The following is a 24,034-nucleotide window of genomic DNA, read 5'->3' as shown; positions in this document are numbered from 1 at the left end:
GTGTGTATTAAAAACAAGGTTAGGTGAGGAAGCCAAACAAGACTCATGGTCAGTAGCTTATAAACGGTGTTTGAAAGTGGGAATAGTGTGGGTTTTTAGACACCAATGATGGCAATTTGTCCACACCTATCACCACAGTAATGGAATGCTGGCGGACCACTGAGTATATATGGAGCGGGTGTAACGCAGGGTAAGGTTGGTATTGGAAATCTGGGCCACGTCTGATTAGGGCAGTCTGTAGTCACTTGAGCGCTATGTTAAACCGTCAGAATTAGCTGCATATGGAACTTGGCGTGCGTGTTTGGGCAGTCGCCTACTATCCCCGTTTGATACGCCTGTCAGCGTCGGGGAGGAAAGAGCAGGTCTCTATTTTGAGCTTAACTGCCGACTTAACCCCGCACCGCCCTTCCTTAGTGAAACAATAAGACTGCTAGGCAGAAAGTGTCCAACACACGGAGCGCTATGCGCTGTGTTGGCGTACCGATACATTCCACACCTATCACCACAGAATGTGATTAATAAAAGTTACGCTTTATTTTTTTCATTTTTTTCATTTTGGGACTCAGTTAATGGATGTGGGAAGGTGCAATCATATGGGTCATACTTTTTCTTCCTCTTTCGATGATATCAATTACTCTCATTGACCTTGCACACCACCTTTTTCGTTTCAAATCTCTACCAATGGATGGTGCTACCTACCAAAACAATATATCCTTTCATATTAATATCTAGCATGACTAAGTGCATTTAAAAAACAAAACAAAAGAAGCTTGAAAATTAATAAAATGTATTGAAAGAAAAAAAAAAAAGGATAAGGCGCTCTTAGAATTTCTCTTTTTAATTGTTAGGCAGGGACGGTGCAAGGGAAAAACTGGTGGCTAAAACGGAAGGGTGGAAGGTTGGTTTGGGCTGTATCGGTACGCCAACACAGCGCATAGCGCTCCGTGTGTTGGACACTTTCTGCCTAGCAGTCTTATTGTTTCACTAAGGAAAGGCGGTGCGGGGTTAAGTCGGCAGTTAAGCTCAAAATAGAGACCTGCTCTTTCCTCCCCGACGCTGACAGGCGTATCAAACGGGGATAGTAGGCGACTGCCCAAACACGCACGCCAAGTTCCATATGCAGCTAATTCTGACGGTTTAACATAGCGCTCAAGTGACTACAGACTGCCCTAATCAGACGTGGCCCAGATTTCCAATACCAACCTTACCCTGCGTTACACCCGCTCCATATATACTCAGTGGTCCGCCAGCATTCCATTACTGTGGTGATAGGTGTGGACAAATTGCCATCATTGGTGTCTAAAAACCCACACTATTCCCACTTTCAAACACCGTTTATAAGCTACTGACCATGAGTCTTGTTTGGCTTCCTCACCTAACCTTGTTTTTAATACACACTTAGTTTATTTTTCTCCATATTAATTTTAGAATGTGATTAATAAAAGTTACGCTTTATTTTTTTCATTTTTTTCATTTTGGGACTCAGTTAATGGATGTGGGAAGGTGCAATCATATGGGTCATACTTTTTCTTCCTCTTTCGATGATATTAAGTTCATTTTAATGTTAACTACTCCTGCAAATGTATAATTTCTATCTGTGGCAAATTAAAGCACAGTCATGGCCAATTGGGTACACTTAGGGTGGCCATACACAAGCAGTTTTTAGCTGGAGATTCAGCTCCTTCAGTCGGAGTCAGCAGCTTATCTGCCCATTATAGGGAACTCCAACTGGCTAACCTTGACCAATTTTCTTTCATTATGGGGGGAAAAAAGACAAAATTAACTGATCAACAAAGGAAAAATCATGGCAGAAATTCTGTTGCACTGTGAAATATATGTTATGCGAACATTTTCTTGATATGTGTTTGTGTTTAAATAGGTCTTCAGACCAGTTAATTGGTGAATGCCCTATCCTGGCAACAAAGTTTCAAAAGTTTTTGACTAAATTTGTGTCCTCCCTTCCTCAAGAAAACAGAGGTATTGTGTTGACAAATACAATTTATGGTTACAATAATAAGTGTGATTTCCACATGATCATAATGTAAGAAAAGCTACAATATAAGACATTCGTGGGATATAGCCTCAGTAATAAGGCAGGTCTGTAGGTTTTGAACTTAGTCATTGAATTTACAGTTCCATTTATTCCATGACACATTGGAAGTGAGTTCAGTAAAAAAACAAACCAATTTTTGTTTTTATGGCAAATAAATAGGAAAATATAAATCTTTTTAAATTAAAAATATAGGCAGAACATATTTTCTACAGAAATCCCATTAATTGTGCTCATCTTTATCAAAGGTGTATACTGCTGCTATAACAACATTGACACTCATTTCTCTTCATGAAACAAAGAAAAATCTTGAGTACTCTTGTCCCGTTGGCCAGCTGCTATTTCTTTAGTGCTTGAGCTTACCTACACTCTGGAGTTGATCAACTGCTACAAATGATATACAGCCATTATTTGTACAGACAAAAGAGACAACAATTGCCAGTACTCAAACTCAGCCCATGTGAATACCTTTAATTTATAATTGTACAAAATAATTAAGGTGTTAATACCACATTTTGGCCTAAATATGTAGCTCACATGTCAAATCAAGGCCTCTCATTTAACCTACACTGCCTACTATGTACTACATACGGAAATGCATTTAAACACTTTTAACCCCAGACCGCAAAAACTTATTTTTATACATGCTTGTTATTATAGGCATATTTGGGCGAATGTTATATTGGGCGCTAATGGATAAATTGTTCGCAGTGTGAATAAATGTTTGCAATGTGAACAATTTTGCAGGTCTTAAAAGTTTGCAATGTGCAATTAAGATATGCAATGCAATACAAGCCTAACGAAGTATATTACATTGCAACATGCACATTTTTATTCTTATTTGTGAGCAAATTTGTTCTCTTCGTGAATTTTGTTACATTTTCTCAATGTTTATTGATTAAATTAGAGGACACGTCATTCATATTTTGGTGTGTTGTCTTTAACAGCCTGACAAATATATTTGCTATTCGTGTTTATCTGCTTGCATAATATGGAAACATAAATTATTAAAAACATGAAAACATGATACATAGAGCACAATAGCACATTAAATCTAACAAAAAGCTTTTAAATTCAGCTCTTAATGGTATCAAAGGTAGCAATAGGTTACCTGAGGTGAGTTTTCCTTTAAATGGTTCAAAGTGATGCCTCTTATGTAATGTATTTTTAGTTTTCTTGCATCTGATCCTGTATCTAGCACAATCCAGATGTACAGCTATACAATATTTGTAGACACCATGGCAATTTTCCAACATACAGATATCTGATCTTCAGTTCAACAATAATGATCAATAAATCTGCTAGAGCAAATATCATGATCATGCACATTTAAAGTCTAAGGTCCATTGGGTAATTGGGTGATATTGACACTAAAAAACTACTTTTTAAAATATGAATGTTCATTAAATGTTACCTATAGGTCATGCTGATTGTCCTAAACCTGACTGTTTTGCCAACCTGACTGTCCCATCTCAGCCTGTTAGTTAAAGTTTGTAATGCTAACGGACTCCTGCTGCACAAATATGGCAGCCCCCTCACAGGGAGTCAGATAGGTAATGTAAAAGCATTGGGCAAATACTTTATGGTAAAATTATAAGAAGCAAGTCAATTCAAGTCAATTTTATGGTAGATGTAAAAAAAAGGTTCAATTTCTGCTATCAGTATCTGTTTAAGTTTGCAGTAAGGGGCACATTTACTAAGGGTTGAATTTCGAAGTGCTAAAACTTTGAAATTCGACCATCGAATTGAAAAAAATCGATAGTCAGTTTTTTTTAAATTAAATTTAGCAGTTTTCGATCAAATTAAAAATATTTACCATTAGTTCATATATAAATAATGAGCAAAGTGCAAATATTACAACATTGTGAAGGAGGATCTTGGAGGAACCTGGACTATTTAAACCTCAGACATTTAGTTTGTTTTATTATTGAAGTCTGTGGTATCACCATGCCTAGATGGAAAGATCTCTGAAGCCTTTAGCAAGAAGCTGATAGATGTGATATGAGTCTGGGAAGGTAGTTAAAAAAAAATTGTCAAACAATCAGACATCAATCATTCCAAATTTTTGTAGCAGACCCTGAATGGCTGTAAAAATGGAGAGTATTGGAATGGCCAAGTCAGGATCTATATACCATTGAGATCCTGTCTTCCCATTTATAACCGTGGTGAATTTTTTTCCCAGATGTTCCAGTAGAATGGAAATGGTAGAATAGAATGGTATGATTTTTTTCAGCTGTTCCAGCGGAATACATGTTAGACAACGTTTTTATTTTTTCTGATACACACAGGGTGGAGGAATATTAAATTATGTCTACATTTACTGGCATTGTTAAAATATAAATGTTTTGTTTGCTGAGCAGAGACAAACCTTCAGTTTTGTTGCATTAAACAATTATTTTGCCTGTGCATAAATACAAATTATATATATCATTTTAATTTCCTGTACAGGACTGATCCTGCTGAAATTTATCAAGAAGATGACTAGTCGGCACTGGAGTGCTGTTCCCATACTGTTCATGGCTAAGGCACTAGCTGATATTCCAGCAAAAAAAATATGGGGTGCAGATGGGCTCCTGTTACTAAGGTAAAAATAAACTGATTACCTTTCACTTTTGGATGGAACTTAAGATGCTATGGGGGGGGGGGGTGTGTGTGTGTGTGTGTGGCACATCACACTGTGTGTGTCTGTGTGTATGTATTTTTTACACAATACTATGTTTCTCTCAAATTGAGATGAAACTAATGGTTAAATATATACTGACAATTTGTGAAACTGATTCATTACTAGATATTTTTGTTCATGCCAAGTACAGCTATGGGACCCATTATCAGGATATTAGTTTTTCCAGAAAACGTTATTACTAAAATACCAGCTTTGAGTCCATTATGAGCCACTAATAATAATAATATAATGCCTTGTACTTGGTAACTACACTACTTAAGTCCATATTGATGGAAAAACTATTTTTTTAACATTTTTTATACATTTTTGTAGATTTAAGGTATGTTGATCCAAACTACAGAAGGACTCCTTATTCAGAAAATCCAGGATAATAGATCCTATGCCTGTGTATTATTGTGTTTGAGCTACAGTATCAGACTTTATTTAAATGGGTTGTTTAACTTCCAATGCTTTTACAGCTTGGTTGTTTTCAAATAGTTCACCAAAAATAAAGACTTTTTCCATCCCATTTTCTATTTGTGACTGTTTTCTAATAATGAATTATAAAGTGGAATTTTCTCATTGTTAAGGATAGCAGCTGCCATATTAGCTTGTTCTGACATCACTGGCTGAGTCTCTCCCTGCTCACTCATACCTCTGGGCTCAGATTACAGCAGGGATGGGAAGAGGGATTGGGGAAAGTGAGTGGGAGAGAGGAGCACACTGAGCATGCTCAAGCCCTAGCCCTGGAGGTGGCTGTAAATGGGAAGTCTGAGACAGAAGCCCATGTGTACACAATAGAAGGAAAAAAAGCTGTGTTTCTTTTGACAGAGTACTCAGAGCAGCATTACTTTGAGGGTTTACTGGTGTATTTATATAGATCTTTCTGATAAAGCTTATTTAATTTTAGCCTTTACTTCTCCTTTAAATGTAGCTGTAACAATTGATGATACAATAGTTACTAATATTCCACAGATGCTTCCGAGAAATGTATCAACAAATTTAGCAAATTGTAACAGTTCAGAATCTACCCCTGGATTACTGAGTTGCCAGACTGAAACCCCAGAGACAGGAATTTTAAAAGTTTCCTTTGGGAAATGGCAACAAATTACAAATGGAAAGCAATCGAAAAGTCTCTATTTCTGGTGAACGATCGTAACAACTGAACTAAAAAAAGTTTTTGGAAGGTGAACAACCCCTTTTACAGCCTTAAAATGGGATCTTAACACACACAAAAAGAGTTGGTATGTCATCTGAGCACTTTTGCATTGTTTTTCATGGTTTCTGAGATATTGGCCATTTTGGAAAAACTGTCAAAAATAACAAAATGGAAAGCAGTTTAAGATGTAGTTATTCCCTGGGAACAATCTGATAACTGAACTGAAAAAAATATTTGGAAGTGATCAACCCTTTTAATGATATTTGAACATATTTTTCAGAGAGGTGCTGCAGTGTACTATGACTACTCATCAAGTTCTGCTTCGTGGAGCTGCACAATGCTTTTTTCTTCAATCTGCAATAAAGTTAACTGACACAGTAAGTGTTTGATGTTTTTGATCCTTTTTTTTTAACTTTTACTTACCGTATCCTGTCTGCTTCACATTAGTTTAGTCAAGCCACCCATAGGCTTTACTGCCCAAAACGTTTCTCCAATGATGCACTTTCTGTGGCCAAATAAAACTTGGGTATGCCCTTTTTCATGTACTTCAGTGTGGCGGTTCCTGATTGCATGACTATTGTGATACCATGTCAGGTGTCAAGGGAACACGCCACCACTACCTAATTATGTCTGCGTACCAGTTGCGGGAAACTTTCACAAATATTGGAGTTCATTACCTTGAGGCTAATGGGACACTGCAATGTGCAATGAAAAACAAATTGGACATGAGGTGATCCTGTTTTAAGTAATCAACCAATGACTGAGTTTACAATTATGATCATTGTTCAAAAGACCATCAACCTTACTTAAGACACCCTTTGAATCTATATTATCCTATGTACATTTTAGCAACACTAGCCACCACCTTTGTCTGTGGGCGAAATCACCAAATAAGTCATCTGATGTAAAGAGGCAGTTATCCATTTAAATGCCCATGTAAGTTTATTACAGTTAAAATAGTTCACTAGAGCATGCCGTATCCGTGTCTTTATCAACAATTTAATGGCATTCATAAGTGGAAAAACTGACTCCTTAGTCTAAGGTCTCCTTGACTAGATGTGTATTCTTTTCAGCTTTTGTTAGAGCAGGCATGTCCAAAGTTCGGCCCGCGTGCCAATTGTGGCCCATTTTCAAATTTACACCTAATAATAATGTGGGCTGCCAGCACAGTGCAATCAGGAATCGCGTAGCCGTAATATTTGAGCACATTAGTGAATTGATCTGCCACTTGGTCTATGCTGCTGCCTGAAGGTGTTAGCGATAAACATGTACTGGCATGTAGTGACGCGCTACATACTTCTTTAGGGCTTAAGGTGCAATAGATGTACTGTAAACTAAAGAAGTATGCGAGAGCGGCGCATCACTACATAGAACAAGTGGCAGATCATTTCACTAATGACTAATGTGCCCAATAATTACTGTTACGGCTACGCGATTCCTTGTTTAAACGAGTTAAGCAGAATAAGTCCAAAAAGACTCCACTTCTCCACTTCCTAAACGCAGTGTGCGCGTCCATCTCCGGCAGTGAATGATCCTGATTGCAAGCTAGCTACCTCGGAATGGATGCCAGGCTGAATGGTCGGCCTCCACACATTTTCACCTCACCAAATCTGGCCCTCGTTGCAAAAAGTTTGGACACCCCTGTGTTAGAGTATTACTTGCTGGCTTACCTTTAGAATGGGTGATGACATCATCACAGGGTCTAAAAAAATCTTGATCGGTTGGTCAAATTACTTTCCTCTGTTGTTTCACATGATTTTTGTAGAGTAGTAATAACCCTTTCTTTTGTGTCTGAATGCCCAGAAATAGTATCACCTGTGTTTAGAACTTTTTACGTCCCTCATTTTGGCTACCGATAGAAAAACTGGGAATTAATTTTATTTTGTTTCAGATGGGTCAGGTTTTTGTAAACATCTTTAATGGAGGTGCTTCAAGGAAGCTAAGATTGTTAATGTCTGCCTATGATACATGCTGCATCTCTTCATATTGAACATTTACATCAAACCATCTGCGAAATCATCCATATCCAAGCATGAATTCACTGTTTATTTAAAATGCAATGCAGTGTTCTGGGTCCAAATATACATCTAGGTATAGAACAATATTTTCTGAAATACCTGCATTCTCCTTACCAAGTGTTACCAGAAATACACAGCAGTTACTGTACTAGAGTTGGGCAACTTCACAATGTTTATGTTTGGGAAGGAAACTAGGGACATTCAGTAACCTGCAATAGCTCAGATTTGTCCTATGTGCCATTTCCGTAAAAGTAAAAGAAGAAAAACTTTTTAATGAAATGTTGTAGAATTTTGATAATATAACAACATTTTTGTTTTGATTTGTTGTTTTTTAGGAAAAAGTTTCACTTTCTGATATATCAAGTTTTCTCATTTCTCTTCGAGCAGATGAATCCTTAGATAGGGGAAGTAAGCTCTGGAAAGAGGTAAGGCATTCTTAAATTATCTGTGTAGTTATCTGACATAATATATACAGTTTGACTGATCTGCACATTAAAACTATCATCAAACACATAAGTAACCTAATGAGTGGCTGCTTTGTACAGTATCATTCTTTGCTACAGCATATCAACCGCAGAACCAGCCGGGTTCTTTATGCCATCACTTGTCCCCGTGGTTTGCCCTGTATGGGACAAACGTCATTGGATTCCCAAGAACTGCAGGGGCTGAAAAATTATGCAGTGTATTGGTAAGAGGATACAGTCATATGAAAACGTTTTGGAACCACTCTCAGCCTGCATAATAATTTACTCTACATTCAACAAAAAAAGACAACAGTGGTATGTCTTTCATTTTCCAGGAACATCTGAGTACTGGGGTGTTTTCTGAACAATCTTTAGTGAAGCAGTATTCAGTTGTATGAAATTAAATCAAATGTGAAAAACGGTCAAAATTTGGTCGAGGTTCCATCATGCTGTGTGGCTGTGTGGCTAGTTCAGGGACTGGGCCCCTTTTTAAAGACGAGGGTCAGATGAAGACAACCAAATTATCAACAAATTCTTCAGGATAATGTTCAAGCATCAGTCACAAAGTTAAAATTACGCAAGGGTTGGATATTCGAAAAAGACAATGGCCCTAAAGACACTTCGAAATCTACAAAGGCATTTAATGCAGAGGGAGAAGTACAATATTCTGGAATGGCCGTCACAGTCCCCCAACTTGAATATGATCAAAAACCAATGGGATGATTTGAAGCAGGCTGTCCATCAAGTTTAACTGAACTGGAGAGATTTTGTATGGACAGATGGTAAAAAATACCGCCATCCAGAATCCAGGCACTCATCAAAGGCTATAGGAGGCGTCTAGAGGCTGTTACATTTGCAAAAGGAGGCTCAACTAAGTATTGATATTGAAAGTAATATCTCTGTTAGTCTCAAATTTATGCACCTGCCTAATTTTGTTATGCTGCATATTGCATATTTTCTGTTAATCCAATTAACTATGTCACTGCTGAAATACTACTGTTTCCATAAGGCATGATATATATTAAAAGGAAGTTGCTACTTTGAAAGCTCAGCCAATGATAAACAAAACTCCAACAACTTAAGAGGAGTTCCCAAACTTTTTCATTTGACTGTATAATTGTTAGGAATTCCTGTTGATTTTGTAGCAGTCTAGGGCCTTACTTAAAGCAGTGCCTGGTAGTGCTCTGCTAATTATAAAGTGTTTGCGTTTTTTTTCTGTTGTAAAATTCAAACTATAGCTTCAAATGTTCATGAAATAAATGGATTAAAAATACATTTCTTTGTAGATTTACATATTGTGTGTGTGTATATATATATATATATATATATATATATATATATATATATATATATATATATATATATATATATATATATAAACATATGATTTTTTTGCCTAGGTGTGTATTTGGTTTAAAGAGAAAGCTGCTGCCTTCAAAAAAGATTCAGTCTTTGAATTTACAGGATGCCTACAAATATCCGCTTTAAGCATGTACACAAAATGTTTAGTTGAAGATTACCTAACAGTTCCTGGCTCAAAAGGTAATGTAAAATACTATTAAAATGTAGGTAATGTCTAAATATATATATATATATATATATATATATATATATATATATATATATATATATATATATATATATATATAGCACCGACAAGATACACAGTGCTTTACCTTAGTTATAACAAACAGGATATATGCAGGATAACAAACAAGGGGTTACAGAGTACAAAAGGATTAGGAGGCCCTACAAATTAGAGTTTACAAATTAAAGGTTAGGGTACAATTGAGACATTAGGATTTTAGAAACAATTTTGTGATTTTTGATACAGCAATTATTGATTAAGGTACATTGAATAAGCTTCTTTAAACAGGTGGGTCTTTAAGGAGCACTTGTAAGTTTGTCAAGAAGGAGAAAGTCTGACAGCCTGAGGCAGAGAGTCCCAGAGTAAAGCAGAAGCCCAAGAGAAGTCATGTAGAGAAGAATGCGCAGTAGTGATGAGAGGAGAAGCGAGGCGAAGATCAGAAGCAGAGTGAAGGTTGCTCGAAGGAGAGTATTTGGAGATCAGAGATGAAATATAGGGAGGGGCTTCATTATTAAGGGCCTTGAATGTGAGTGTTCGTAATTTGAATTTGATTCATTAGAGGAGTTTGGGAGCCAGTGAAGGGACATGGATATGGGAGCAACTGCTGTTGAGCAGTGAGAATGATTAATGAGTCTAGCAGCCGCATTTAGAACAGATTGGAGTTGTGAAAGGTGAGTTATTGGAATACCTGCAAGGAGTAGGTTGCAGTAATCAAGGTGGGAGATGATAACAGACTGAAACAGTGTTTTAGTTGATTCTGAACTGAGGTATTCGTATTCGGGCAATGTTGCGCAGTTGAATACGACAGGATTTTGCAAGTGTTTGAATGTGTGGTGAAAAAGACAAATGCGAGTCCTAGGCAGCGTGCCTGTGTGGTGGAATGAAAGGTGGTGTTGTTTACTGTGAGTGATTTCTGAGGGACAGGGGAATATCTTGGAGGAAATATGAGTTCTGTTTTTGAAAGGTTCAGTTTCAGGTTGTGCTGTGACATCCAGGAGGAGACAGCAGAGAGACAGTCTATAACTTGGGAAAGGACAGAATTTGAAAGATCAGGAGTAGACAAGTAGAGTTGAGTGTCATCAGCATAAAGGTGATACTGAAGTCCAAATGACTGAAAAATTTATCCTAGCGAAGTTGTATAGAGCGAGAACAGCAGAGAGCCTAGAATAGAGCCTTAAGGAACTCCAACAGAGAGCGGGAACGTAGTAGCGTTAGAGAAGGCGACTTTAAAGGAACGGTCAGACAGATAAGATGTAAACTATGAAAGAGCAGTGTCACAAATGCCAGCTGAGAATGAGCTATAGAATGTCTAGGAGGAGTGTGTGGTCAACTGTGTCAAAGGCTGCAGAGAGATCTAGAAGAATTAGTATGGAAAAGTGACCTTTAGACTTTGCTAGTAGAAGATCATTGGTTACTTTGGTGAGTGCAATTTCCTGTTGTATGTTGGGCAGAAGCCAGATTGTAGGGGGTTGAGAAGGGAGTTGTGTGTGAGATGCTGGATCAGGCGTTTGTAAACAAGCCTTTCTAGTAATTTGGATGCGAATGGAAGAAGGGAAACGGGACGATAGTTAACGGGGATCATTAGCTAATGATAGAGCTTGATTCTAGCAGGAGAGCATGAAGTGGATGAAGTCAGGATTAGTTTGTGACTTTCTCCACCGTCATTCAGCTGATCTACTACATCTTTTGAGGTACCGTGTTACACTAGTGTGCCAGGGTTGGGGTTTAGCTGGTCGGCTGTGACGGGTGGTAGAAGGAGCAAGAGAGTCAAAAGCTGTTGAAAGAGCATCATTGTAGAGAGAAGCTGCCCTATTTGGACAGTAAAGATTGTTAATGTGAGAGATGGATTGTGCTGATACTCTTGATCATTATTGTCAATCAAAGGCGTTTCTGTACGTATGGGTAGAGAGAGATGGTTGTGATAGTGCAGAATAAAGTGTTATCTGAAAGGAGAGTAGGTAAGGTTGGATGGGCGGCACGAGTGGCAGAATATAAGATCAAGAGCATGACCCTCTATGTGGGTAGGTGAGTCGGTCCACTGAGAGAGACCAAATTAAGTTGTTAGAGAGAGGAGTTTAGAGGTGGCAGGAGAAGCAGAGTTGTCAGTGGGGATGTTGAAGTCACCTAACATGAGAGCAGGTGTCTCGCTGGAGAGAAAGTATGGAAGCCAAGCAGCAAAGTGATCCAAGAGAGTAGGGACCGGGGGGGGGGCGATATATGACAGCAACACGCAGAGAGATTGCAGAAAACAAACGTATGCTGTGGACTTCAAAAGAAGTGAAGGAGAGAGAGAAGTTGGTGGGGTTAGATTTTGAAAACTACATTTGGGGGGGGGAGAAGAAATCCTACCCCACCGCTGTGATGGCCATCCAGTCTAGGGGTGTGACTAAGAGAAAAGCCTCCATAGAAGAGGGCAGCATGTGAGGCAGTGTCTGTGGGAGAGAGCCATGTTTCAGTGATAGCCAGAAGGTGAAGAGATTTGGATATAAAGAGATCATGGACTGCTGTGAGTTTATTGCAGAGGGTGCTGGCTTCATGTGAATAAAGTTTGCAGGGTTAGAAGTGCGTAAAGTTTTAGAGACTGGAAACATTGTCAAATGCCTGAGAGGGGGAATAGGGGAGGGGAGGAATGAGTGAGTGGGACCAGGGTTTGGGGAGATGTCCCCAGCTGCAAGTAACCGCAATAATGAGAGTGAGACAAGGTGTGACCTAGATTTGACAGTGCAAGCATTGTATTGTTTAATGGGTTGAGAGGGGATAAGAGATGTAACAATACAAGACAAGGTGCTTAGATTGAGGGAGGGTGATGGGAGCAGTGAAGAGGAGATTACAATTTCAGGATAGTTTGATCGATGTTGGAGTACATAGGAAATACACAGAAGTATAGAGGAGAGAGAGAAAAAGAGAGCAATCAAATTAAACAGTTAAATGGTATAAATAGGCTTATCTTATAAAAGTATTGATGAGCAGTGATGTCTTGATGAGATGTCCAATGTTTGCTGGGAGTTTCCAGTCCAACTCTGATCCAACTCTGTCTAACTCTATACGTTGTACTTAAACTTGCTGGACTTTTAAGTTGTTAAATCTGCCATAACTCTCCTGCCATGCTCACCCCTGCCATGCTTCCCCTAAAGTGAATGTCCTGATATACAGCTCACATGGGTGAGGGCCAGCACTTGAGTAATTAAGATATGTTTAAAGACTGAAGAATCTCATAGTCTGGTTATCTAACAGAACATCAGTAATTAAACAATTAATGGGACTTTGCCAGATGTGGCAATAAAATAGACATACCAACCCTTCACTCAAGGCGGAAAGTTACTAGATAAACTTAAATCAATATAACATTTAAGACACCCCATAATTGAATAATTGGCAATGGTAATGCAAAGTTTTGCAGCTGATTTGAATGGTGAGTTGCAGAAAGCAAGGAGCAGTAAAGATGAAAATATATATATATATATATATAGGTCCAACCAGATCGCACTCCATATTTAAAACATAGCTATTTATTAGCTTGTTAAAATGTATCACAAAATGGCATTCTTCACAACATAGTAGCAGCGTCATTTGTATCAAGACACTTATCTGTTAAAAGTCCAGCATAAACGCTATATCCATCCACACTCACGCGACGTTTCGGGACACATCCGTTCCCTTTCTCAAGCGTATGTATCGTGTAGGACTCCATTGCACACACTTTCTGCTTCCTCGTTAGGCGGGGCATACGTGGTAAGTAACTGTGATGATGCTTCCTCACCTGGAGGCCGGATCTGCACGTCAGTCACCACATATCTCCACCCTCCCGTTACTATGCAAAGTCCATAGTTACCAAAGAAAAGAAATATATCAGTAACTATATATATATATGTATATATATATATATATATATATATATATATATATATATATATATAATGTGCAGGTAGCGAAGATCACTTTTCAGCACAGAGGTGGAGACTGACACCACTTTTCACGTTTAAATGCAGGGTTTCTGGCTTTTATTTTGAAGAAAGTAAATCTTCAGCCCACTGGCTTCACATAAGCATTTACAGTCCTAGTTCAACACTCTCACTGGTGTACACATGAACTCACGGTTTTAACTCTCACTGGCTTCCACTCGACACAAAACCCAGAATCCTCTCTGGGGCTCGCTCAAGGCATTTAGTCTCCTGGGAGGATTTTCTCTCTTCCTCTCCAGTCCTATATACACACCAAGGCAGCACTTACTCATTGCAGAAAAAGTGTATTCAGTGAAAAGTTAAAATTACAGGCTACGTTTTGGGCAGGCAACGTGCCCTTTGTCAAGCCAAACAGAAAAAGTATACAGACACTTACATGGTCATTCGCTTTTAACATGGTACACAGGAAGTGACTTCACATTGCATATCCAGCATCATTATTTGCACAAATGGATACCGTATATACTGGAGTATAAACTGAGTTTTTCAGCATCCAAAATGTGCTGAAAAAGTCTACCTCGGCTTATACTCGGGGCAGTAGCTGAGATTGCAGTCACTTTTAATCATTCCTATACCAAGAGTTCACTTGGGGAGAGACTGCAATATCCCACAATGCCCTCTGTTGGTTATATGAAAGAATAACAGTGTGCCCTCTTTTGGTTATATGAAAGAATAACAGTGACTGCAATATCACACAACGCCATCTGTTGGTTATATGAAAGAATAACAGTGACTGCAATATCACACAGCACCCTCTGTTGGTTATATGAAAGAATAACAGTGACTGCAAAATCACACAGTGCCATCTGTTGGTTATATGAAAGAATAACAGTGTGCCCTCTGTTGGTTATATGAAAGAATAACAGTGACTGCAATATCACACAGCGCCCTCTGTTGGTTATATTAAAGAATAACAGTGACTGCAATATCACACAGCACCCTCTGTTGGTTATATGAAAGAATAACAGTGTGCCCTCTGTTGGTTATATGAAAGAATAACAGTGACTGCAATATCAACCAGCGCCTTCTGTTGGTTATATGAAAGATTAACAGTGACTGCAATATCAACCAGCGCCTTCTGTTGGTTATATACAGAATAACAGTGACTGCAATATCACACAGCGCCCTCTGTTGGTTATATGAAAGAATAACAGTGACTGGTATATCGCACAGCACCCTCTGCACATGGTATTGGGACAGTGGGACAATGCACACAGTAATCTGTTTGGCAATTCTCTGTCACCATCAACTTTGCAAAGAAGTCTGGTTGATCGCTGGGGGGGGTCGCTTTGGCAGAATGTGCGCTGCTGGGATACAGGGCTGTAGTTGTGTCTAGGCTTATACTAGAGTCAATAAGTTTTCCCAGTTGTCGTAGGTAAAATTAGGTACCTCGGCTTATACTCGGGTCGGCTTATACTCGAGTAAATACGGTAATATAAAATAGGTAATGCAGCACTATCTCGAATGGTCAATTAGGGTCAAGCATCGAGGTCCCTGCATGAAATGAATATTATATAGAGAAACCATTACTGTTTAATATAATACAAAGAGGTATAGATCGTAATCCCTATTCAAACCTCTAGGTGACAGGGCTTTTTACTTGTGTATCCACCAGACCTCTCGTTGTTTCAAACTTAATTCCCTATCACCTCCTCCTTTCATTGGGGGAACTGTCTCCAACACCATCAATGTCAGTTGGTCTGCATTATGTCCTTTTTCGATAAAGTGTCTAGAAACTGGTAGATTCATATTACCCAAATTAATGGGTAACCTTCTTATACACCATTACATCCGAAAATTGGATCTGATTCACATTATGCACAAGAGAAAATGAAATAGAGGGATGAACTTCATTCAGCCTGGCATGGAACGGAGATAGGGATTCAACGTCACCCCGCCACACTACGAAGATATCGTTGATGTACCTAAGCCAAGTCACACGGTGACTGGCATAGTCCACATCGCGATAAACAAATAGTTCTTTAGATCTGGCCATGAAGGCATTCGCATATGACAGGGCGACGTTTAGACCCCATTGCATTCCCACGCAGCTGCAAAAAGAATCATCATCTCTAAAAGTGAAATAGTTGCAGCATAAAATATTAACATTTGCATAAAAAAGGCAACCTGCTGCTCCGTATAGTTAGCCCTCTCTTTCAGTAACCACTCACTGGCTTCTATGCCTTCTTTGTGAGGAATTGAGGTATATAAACTGGTCACATCTAGGGGCAGATTTATCAAAGGTCGAGGTGAAGTTTCGAAGTGAAAAAACGTTGAATTTCAAGGTATTTTTTGTGTACTCCAACTAGGGAATAGTCATACCTTGATTCGAATTTGAAAATACTTCGAAATTCGAAGCTTGGATATTTTTGAAGTACTGTCTCTTTAAAACTTCGACCATTTGCCACCTAAAAGCTGCCGAAGTGCTGTTTTAGCCTATGGGGGACCTTCTACAACCTGTATGGAGGCAATCGGGGGAGTTTGGGAGATCGAAGGTCGAAGTTAAAAAAAACTTCGAATTGAAGTAGGATCGTACAATTCAAAGTACGATCATACGAATCAAAGTAGGCCAAATTCAGCCCACTTCGGCCCTCAAAAAAACTTACATTCGATTGGTCTTTTTAAATTCGAAGTTCGAAGTTTTTTTAACTTCACCCTTCAACCTTTGATAAATATGCCCCTTAATGTTGTCAGTATTACTTCAGCTCTAATATCTTTAGATATAACATTTAAATGTTCTATCTAGAAAATGACCAGTATCTTGTGTATAGGACGGTATTTCTTGAATTAATTGCCCCAATATCTTGTCCAACATGATCGCCATAGGATTAAAGATAGATCCTATAGAAGAAACAATTGGGCGACCCGGTGGGCAAGAAGGGTGCTTGTGAATTTTCGGCAGGGTGTACAAGATAGGTGGGTGGGATTTTCAACATAGATGAACATAAAATTTTCGGTGATGACCCCCTGCCTGACCATAGCTAAATGCTAAAAAGCTTCATTATCTTTTTTGGAATGTTAGGCAACGGGTTACCGCCAAGTTTACAATATACCTCATCTGCCAGTTGGGACTGGCGTGGGGGTGTAACAGACTCTATCACAAGAAACCTCAAAGCTGCCGCTGAATGGCAATTTAAGCACTTCTTTTGTTATGGTGGATTTGTGCTGGCTAATCCTATCATGGATTGGTTGTATAGTCTCCCCTATGTAGGCTAAGCCACAGGGGCTTTTAAGCATGTAGACCACATACTCTTGAGCCACATGTAAAGTGACCATGTTTCAAATTTTCTACCTGAATAAGGATGTGTAAATCAATGTATCTGTACGTATGACACCAGAGCATTGGTTGCATCTGCCTCACGGGTACATACCATTACGGAGAGGTGCCAACAGCCGTTGTGTGCTCACCCTAGATGTGCCCAGATCAGATTTAACCAGTCTATCCCTCAGGCTGTGTGGGCGTTTATATGACAATAGCGGGGTTTCCAGAAACTCCGGTATATCTGGATAAGCCCGCCTCAATGGGGGCCAATGTTTGTGTATAACACAATGTATTTTACATACACCAGGATGGTATGTATGTGTAAAGGTTATATGTTCCCTTTAACGGAGATAAACTACTATTTTTTCTTTGTTATATCGACAATATGGTTATGGTGTGGGGTGGCACAGAGTTGCAGTTTGTGGAAATGGTCAATGATCTCAATGGGTTGGACAGCCCAGTACGTTTTACATATGAGATCCACCCCCATAATTTTTTGTATGTGATACTCATGTTGAACGATGACCATTTACATTACACATTATATCGCAAGCCAACTGACAAAAAACGTTTTGTTACACTATGGAAGCTGTCATCCGGGACATATGAAAAAATCCCTGCCAATCTCACAGTTCTGTAGGGTCCTGAGAAATAATCCCTCCCTATCTCTGTGTGAGAATCAATTGTCTGAAGTGTGGAATAGATTTGAAGAGAGAGGCTATCCCGAGCAATTATTAGGTGAAACATTAACTACGGCCCATATGAGATGTCAAAGGGACAATTCTAGGGAACGAAAGCACCCTAGCCTGGTATTTAGCACTAAATATAACAGTTGTACCAAAGATATTGGTCGTCTAGTGAGAAAAACAATGGAACATTATTAGTGCTGACCAGGTATTGGCCAACATTATGCCTGATCCTCCTAAAATTTGTTATAGGTGGGGCACTAATCTGCGTGACTTGTTGGTCAAAAGTGATCCCATACACAATTATGGGCACAAAACACAAACGTGGCTATCTGGGTCTAAAACGGCAAGTCCTATATATATAGGGATGCACCGAATCCAGGATTCGGTTCGGGATTCGGCCTTTTCAAGCAGGATTTGGATTCGGCCGAATCCTTCTGCTAGGCTGAACTGAATCCTAATTTACATATGTAAATTAGGGGCATTGAAGGAAATCACGTGACTTTTTGTCACAAAACAAGGAAGTAATTTGCATATTCATATTTGGTATTCGGCTGAATCTTTCACAAAGGATTCGTGGGTTCGGCCTAATCCAAAAAAGTGGATTCGGTGCATCCCTAACTATATTCAAATTGATTAGAGTTAAAAAAAAAAAAAAAATTCACATGAATTCGAAATTCGAGCTTTGATAAATGGGCCTCTCGCAACAGCAAATAGAATGTCCTTATAATGTTGCTTAACATATATACGCTGTCAAGTCAAGATATTCCCATAATTAAGCAAAGGTCTTGCAAAGCAAAACCACCTGTTTTGATAAAGTTTGCACTGAGGTTGGTAAGAATAAAAGCATGCATTTAAGAAGTACAGGTTAGCTGGTTCCCTGCCAATTTTAAACATTTTAATGACTGTGGTTACAGAACTTATCTTTGCATGTTTTTGAACATTTTGTGCTCTCACTTTAGTGTCTGTATAGTAAATGTCCCCCCTCCCCAGTTTTGAAGCTTATCTAATACTGCAATGCCACACTTTCATCTTTGGTAAAGTAGTTTCCATTTACAGTATAGATCTCAACCACTAACATGCATAGTGGCCTAAGACCACTGTTCACTTACCAGTGTACATGCGGTACAAAGGTGGGGATGGAAAGGTGAACAGTTCTCTTTGTTGTTGGACTGGTGTTGCTTTATGGTTAGAGATATGGATCTGAATTTGCGGTTTGTCTGTTTTTGCCAAGTACAAATGCTTTAAGCATTCAAACTCAAGTGCAAAGTCATAAAGAACTTCCCTCAGCTTAAAAGAGACTGTTAGAATTGTAAGCAGGGAGTCCGTATGGAGCTTGATTTCAAATTCCAAAGGAAAAAGGAATTTAATACTGAATGTGTTCTACAGAAGTTGTTTGTGCACACAATATGTTTTTGGTGTCTGTGGTTTAGTTATTGAAGGGTGATGGGACGATAATAAGAGAGAAAGGATGGGCCAGTTGTGGAATTGAGCTATTCGAACAAATATGGAAAGTTCCAGGAGCTACATAAGAAATTAATGCATACGTAAGAGCTCAAATAGGGACTAGACACTGATCTATACATTTTGGATATTTGTACATGGATAAAAAATTACCTGAAATGTGTTCAGAGTGAAGTTATCAGCCATACTTTCACTAACAATGCTAAAATTCTGTGTTTTTGATTTGTGGTGTTAACTTGCAAAGCAGTATCTGCCTTTTTAATTACACAACTCTGTATAAGTAGAAAAACAGAATTTAAGCGTTAACTGCACCTAGTTTATTTTTTTTCTTTTTTTCTTTACAGATGAACATGAACTCATGCCAGACTGGTATGAATCAAGGCTTGTTGCCACCATGGTACTCCTGGCTGCTGATGTAGAACTTATGAGTTCTTCAGAAATGTAAGTGCAAATCTTGTTTACAATGCTTATTTTTATTTGTCTATTCAAGTTAATTTAATATATATTATCTTTGACTGACACTGTTTCCAAGCTCATTCACATAGCTATAGAAAAGTGTTCAAAATTGTTGCCACATTTTAGAACAAGAGCCCATTATACTTAATGTTAAAGAGACTAAGTGAATCAAAATAAATATAAATGTATTTTTTTTACAGAGATATTTCATGCTTTGAAAGGAAGCCATAATAGTGCATCTGTGCTTGCCAGGACCTTTTCCCCACTTTTGTTTTGAAAAGCCCATGCAGCTGGAAAATTCCAGCACAGTGTTATCTACATCATATCTTGCTTAATACTTACTGTCTTCTACTATTCAGCTAGTTGTGTTTCACTTTGTATTGTAAATGGCAATTTTTGTACACAAATAGATAAAGAGTGCTGTTGTATGGCGAATAACAGTGTGCTTTATTAACAATTGGTAATACAGGTATGGACACACAGGCATCTGATCAACAGACTTTAAGGGGTTTATTTATTAAGCTTTGAGTTGTGTTTTCTACGAATATTCGAGTTTTCAAGGTAATTTTTTTTGGTCAAAACTCACATATTTGGGGTAAAAAAACCTTGAATTTTTAAAGATTTTTTTTACCAAGACCCTGGAAATAGCTTGAATCTGAATATGCACCATCTAAAACCTGTCGAGGTCATGTAGGAGTCAATGGCAGAGGTCCCTTGAACCATACGAAGATATTAGCTTGCATGATATTCGAGTTTTTTGGGGGGGGGGGGTTTAAGGTTTTGCCCGAAAACTCAATCAATTTGAGCGTTTTGAGTTTTCCCCGCTAAAAAACAGATTAATCCCGAGTTTCTGAGTTTCGCAACTCGAACTTGCAGAATCAAATTTTTTCCATTCACATTTTGTTTTCTTAAATAAGAAACTATTTGAGTTGTGAGTTCATATGAGGTACAAAAATCCTCTTAACATTCGACCATTGTTAAATAACCCCCTAAGTCTACTTAAAAATCATTTAAAAATTAAATAAAACCAATAGGCTGATTTTGTCTCTGATAAGGATTAATTATATTTGGCATGGATAGCTGGTGGGCTGCTACAATGCAATATGAGCTAAATTATGTATATACATATGATTCTGTAATTGCATTTTGTTTTTTAAACAGAAACATTGCCATATCAGAAACGGCTGATTTGAATCTTTTGTTTACTCCTCTTCTGACATGTCTTTCCAAACTTGGTACAAATGCGTACATGCCAATTCTGAAGACTGACAAGATCTTACAGTTGCTCTTAAAAATTCTGCAGATATGTTCATCAAAATCACTTCAAAATGAAACAGGTCTGTGATTTAATATCTGTATTATAAAATGAAGGCATGTTTTGATCTTATTTCATTCCACTCTAGATATTTTTGTTTTAATCCATATATTAACTTAAATGTTTTAAGGAAATTGAGATAAAAATGCTGGATAACTAGGTTAAATACTTGTTAATGGTCATATAAGGGTAAAATTGTGACTTTAATCTGTTCTCTTGATTATAAAAGGTAGATTATTTTTTTTGCCAATAGTTTTGTCTATTGGCATAATTGTTTTTCAGTATCATCTTCTCTCTCTTTCACTTAATCAATAGGCATAAGGTAAAGATTTCCTAGTAGTCATACACTGAATTAGGCTTCTTTATTAAAATACAAAATTAATTTTACACCAAGAAAACTCCCTCATTAGATGAGGGAAAAAAACATTATCTTCTATTTTGAGTATATGTGGGGAAAATATAAACTTCTCCCTAGCTCTCTGTATTCTCTATAACTTCTTTATGTAAAGCAACAGCACAATGCACTTTGCACTTTTTCTCACCAATATTTCTCTGGGAAAAGACAAACTTCTCCCAGCAAAAAATCAGGATAAAATGTTAGTTTGTATCTGGAAAAGTGTATGGCACATACAGGTGATTCTAATTGAGTGAAGACACATACAAGACATTATTATCAAAGCTTGGATGTATGATATCTAGGTATAGGCCTTCAAAACATCAGTCCTAGCATAACATTTTTTTAAGGGATGTTAACAAATATGTTTGCAATGTATCAGTGCAGTAACAAGTACCAGTCTTTCAAAGTAAATCTCCTTCTGCATACAGTATTGGTATCTTTAGCAAAAAAAGCCATGCCGTGTAATATATATGCAATACTATATTTTATGTATATACAATGCACTCATGCTATATTATATTGATATGTCTGATTTTACATTAAAGGAACAGTAACACCAACAAATGAAAGTGTTAAAGGAATGACGATAAAAGGTTATTTTGCCTTGCACTGATAAAACTGGTGTTTGCTTCAGAAACACAACTATAGCGTATATAAATAAGCTGCTGTGTAGCCATGGGGGCAGTCCGTACATAACATATGTTCTGAAGAATCCTATTGTATACTAGAGCACTTAACTGTGAACTACGGAGTATCCTGTGCCTTTTCTCCTTTTTCAACTTTGAATGGCTGCCCCCATGGCTACACAGCAGCTTTTTTATATACAGTCCTATGAAAAAGTTTGGGAACCCCTCTTAATTCTTTTGAATTTTGTTTATCATTGGCTGAGCTTTCAAAGTAGCAACTTCCTTTTAATATATAGCATGCCTTATGAAAACAGTAGTATTTCAGCAGTGACATAAAATTTATTTGATTAACGGAAAATATGCAATATGCATCATAACAAAATTAGACAGGTGCATAAATGTGAGCACCCCAACAGAGATATTACCTCAATACTTAGTAGATCCTCCTTTTGCAAATGTAACAGACTCTAGATGCCTCCTATAGCTTTTGATGAGTGTTTGGATGGTGGTATTTTTGACCATTTGTCCATACAAAATCTCTCCAGTTCAGTTAAATTTGATGGCTGCCAAGCATGGACAGCCTACTTCAAATCATCCCATAGATTTTTATGATCATTAAGTCTGGGGCCTGTGACGGCCATTCCAGAATATTGTACTTCTCCCTCTGCATAAAGGCCTTTGTAGATTTCGAAGTGTATTTAGGGTCATTGTCTTGTTGGAATATCCAACCCCTGAACATTTTCCTGAAGAAATTGTTGATATTGGGTTGAGTTCATCTGACCCTTGACTTTACCAAGGGCCCCAGAACTAGCCACACAGCCCCACAGCATGAATATTTGACAGTAGGTAGCAGGTGTTTTTCTTGGAATGCGGTGCCATGCAAAACGCTTTTTGTTATGAACATATAAGTAAGTTTTTGTCTCATCAGTCCAAAGCGCTTTGTTCCAAAAGGACTGTGGCTTGTCTAAATGAGCTTTTGCATACAACAAGCGACTTGTTGCTCTGAGGATCCCATGATGTCACTCTTCAGAGGAGAGTCAAACAGAAGCACAATTTGCAATTGGCCACCTTACTGTAAATACTGTACCTTTTCTCATGATTGGACACACCTGCCTATGAAGTTCAAGACTTAACGAGCTATCCAGCTAATTTGGTGTTGCCAGTAATCCATTTTGAGCAGTTACTTGCATTCAAATTAGCAAAATTACAACTGTACCCAAATTTTTGCACAGCTAGTTTTTCAAATTTGATTTAATTTCATACAACTGAACACTGCTTCACTAAAAATATTTGTTCAGAAAACACCCATGTTCCTGGAAAAATTAGACACACCACTGATCTTTTTTGTTGTTGAAAGTGGAGTAAATTATTATGCAGGCTCAGAGGTGTTCCCAAACTTTTTCATATGACTGTAAACTATAATTGTCTTTCTGAAGCAAAGACACCAAATTTTACCAGTGCAGCACAATAGTACATTATATTTTCAATACTTTAAAAGACTTTCATTTTTTGGTGTTATTGTTCCTTTAATTATTTTGTGCATTTTTTCTCTTTCCTGTATTTTTAAAATATATTTTGCTCTTTAATCTTCGGTTGTCTTTGCATATCTTCCTTTTGCTGTGTTTGTCTTTGTTTTTTATCTATCCCCTTGCTCTGTTTTTCTTTTTTATCCCTTCCATTGCTTGATTTTTATCTGCTTTCCATACCTCTTTTTATCAAATTCATAGCTCTTTGCTGGATACCAGTGTGGATAAAGTCTTTTTTGAGTAATTGCTGTGTGTGCATATAGGGAGGTATGTATTTTGTAAAGCTATGCATTTGGAGGTAAAGTGTGTTCATGGCCAAACAGACTTCATGACCTAAACATTACAATTTGCTGATCATATGCATAGCTATGCTTGTAATATTTTCTTTGGTATACAATA

The 24,034-nt window shown here is 37.9% G+C and overlaps 1 protein-coding gene across 2 annotated transcripts in view; it reads left to right on the top strand.

The window, feature by feature from the left end:
* tarbp1.L (TAR (HIV-1) RNA binding protein 1 L homeolog) overlaps window positions 1-24,034 on the top strand; it is a 100,504-nt gene that overhangs the window by 30,879 nt on the left and 45,591 nt on the right. For both annotated transcript variants that reach the window (XM_041562802.1, XM_041562801.1), the window contains exons 6-12: window positions 1,880-1,977; window positions 4,499-4,634; window positions 6,152-6,248; window positions 8,225-8,314; window positions 9,754-9,895; window positions 19,660-19,756; window positions 20,933-21,108. In XM_041562802.1, the coding sequence (XP_041418736.1) occupies window positions 1,880-1,977; window positions 4,499-4,634; window positions 6,152-6,248; window positions 8,225-8,314; window positions 9,754-9,895; window positions 19,660-19,756; window positions 20,933-21,108 (836 nt within the window). The remainder of the gene's footprint in view (window positions 1-1,879; window positions 1,978-4,498; window positions 4,635-6,151; window positions 6,249-8,224; window positions 8,315-9,753; window positions 9,896-19,659; window positions 19,757-20,932; window positions 21,109-24,034) is intronic.

Source organism: Xenopus laevis, chromosome 5L (assembly GCF_017654675.1).
Source record: "Xenopus laevis strain J_2021 chromosome 5L, Xenopus_laevis_v10.1, whole genome shotgun sequence".
Taxonomy (NCBI): Eukaryota; Metazoa; Chordata; class Amphibia; order Anura; family Pipidae; genus Xenopus; species Xenopus laevis.
This window is presented reverse-complemented; position numbering and strand designations above follow the sequence as displayed.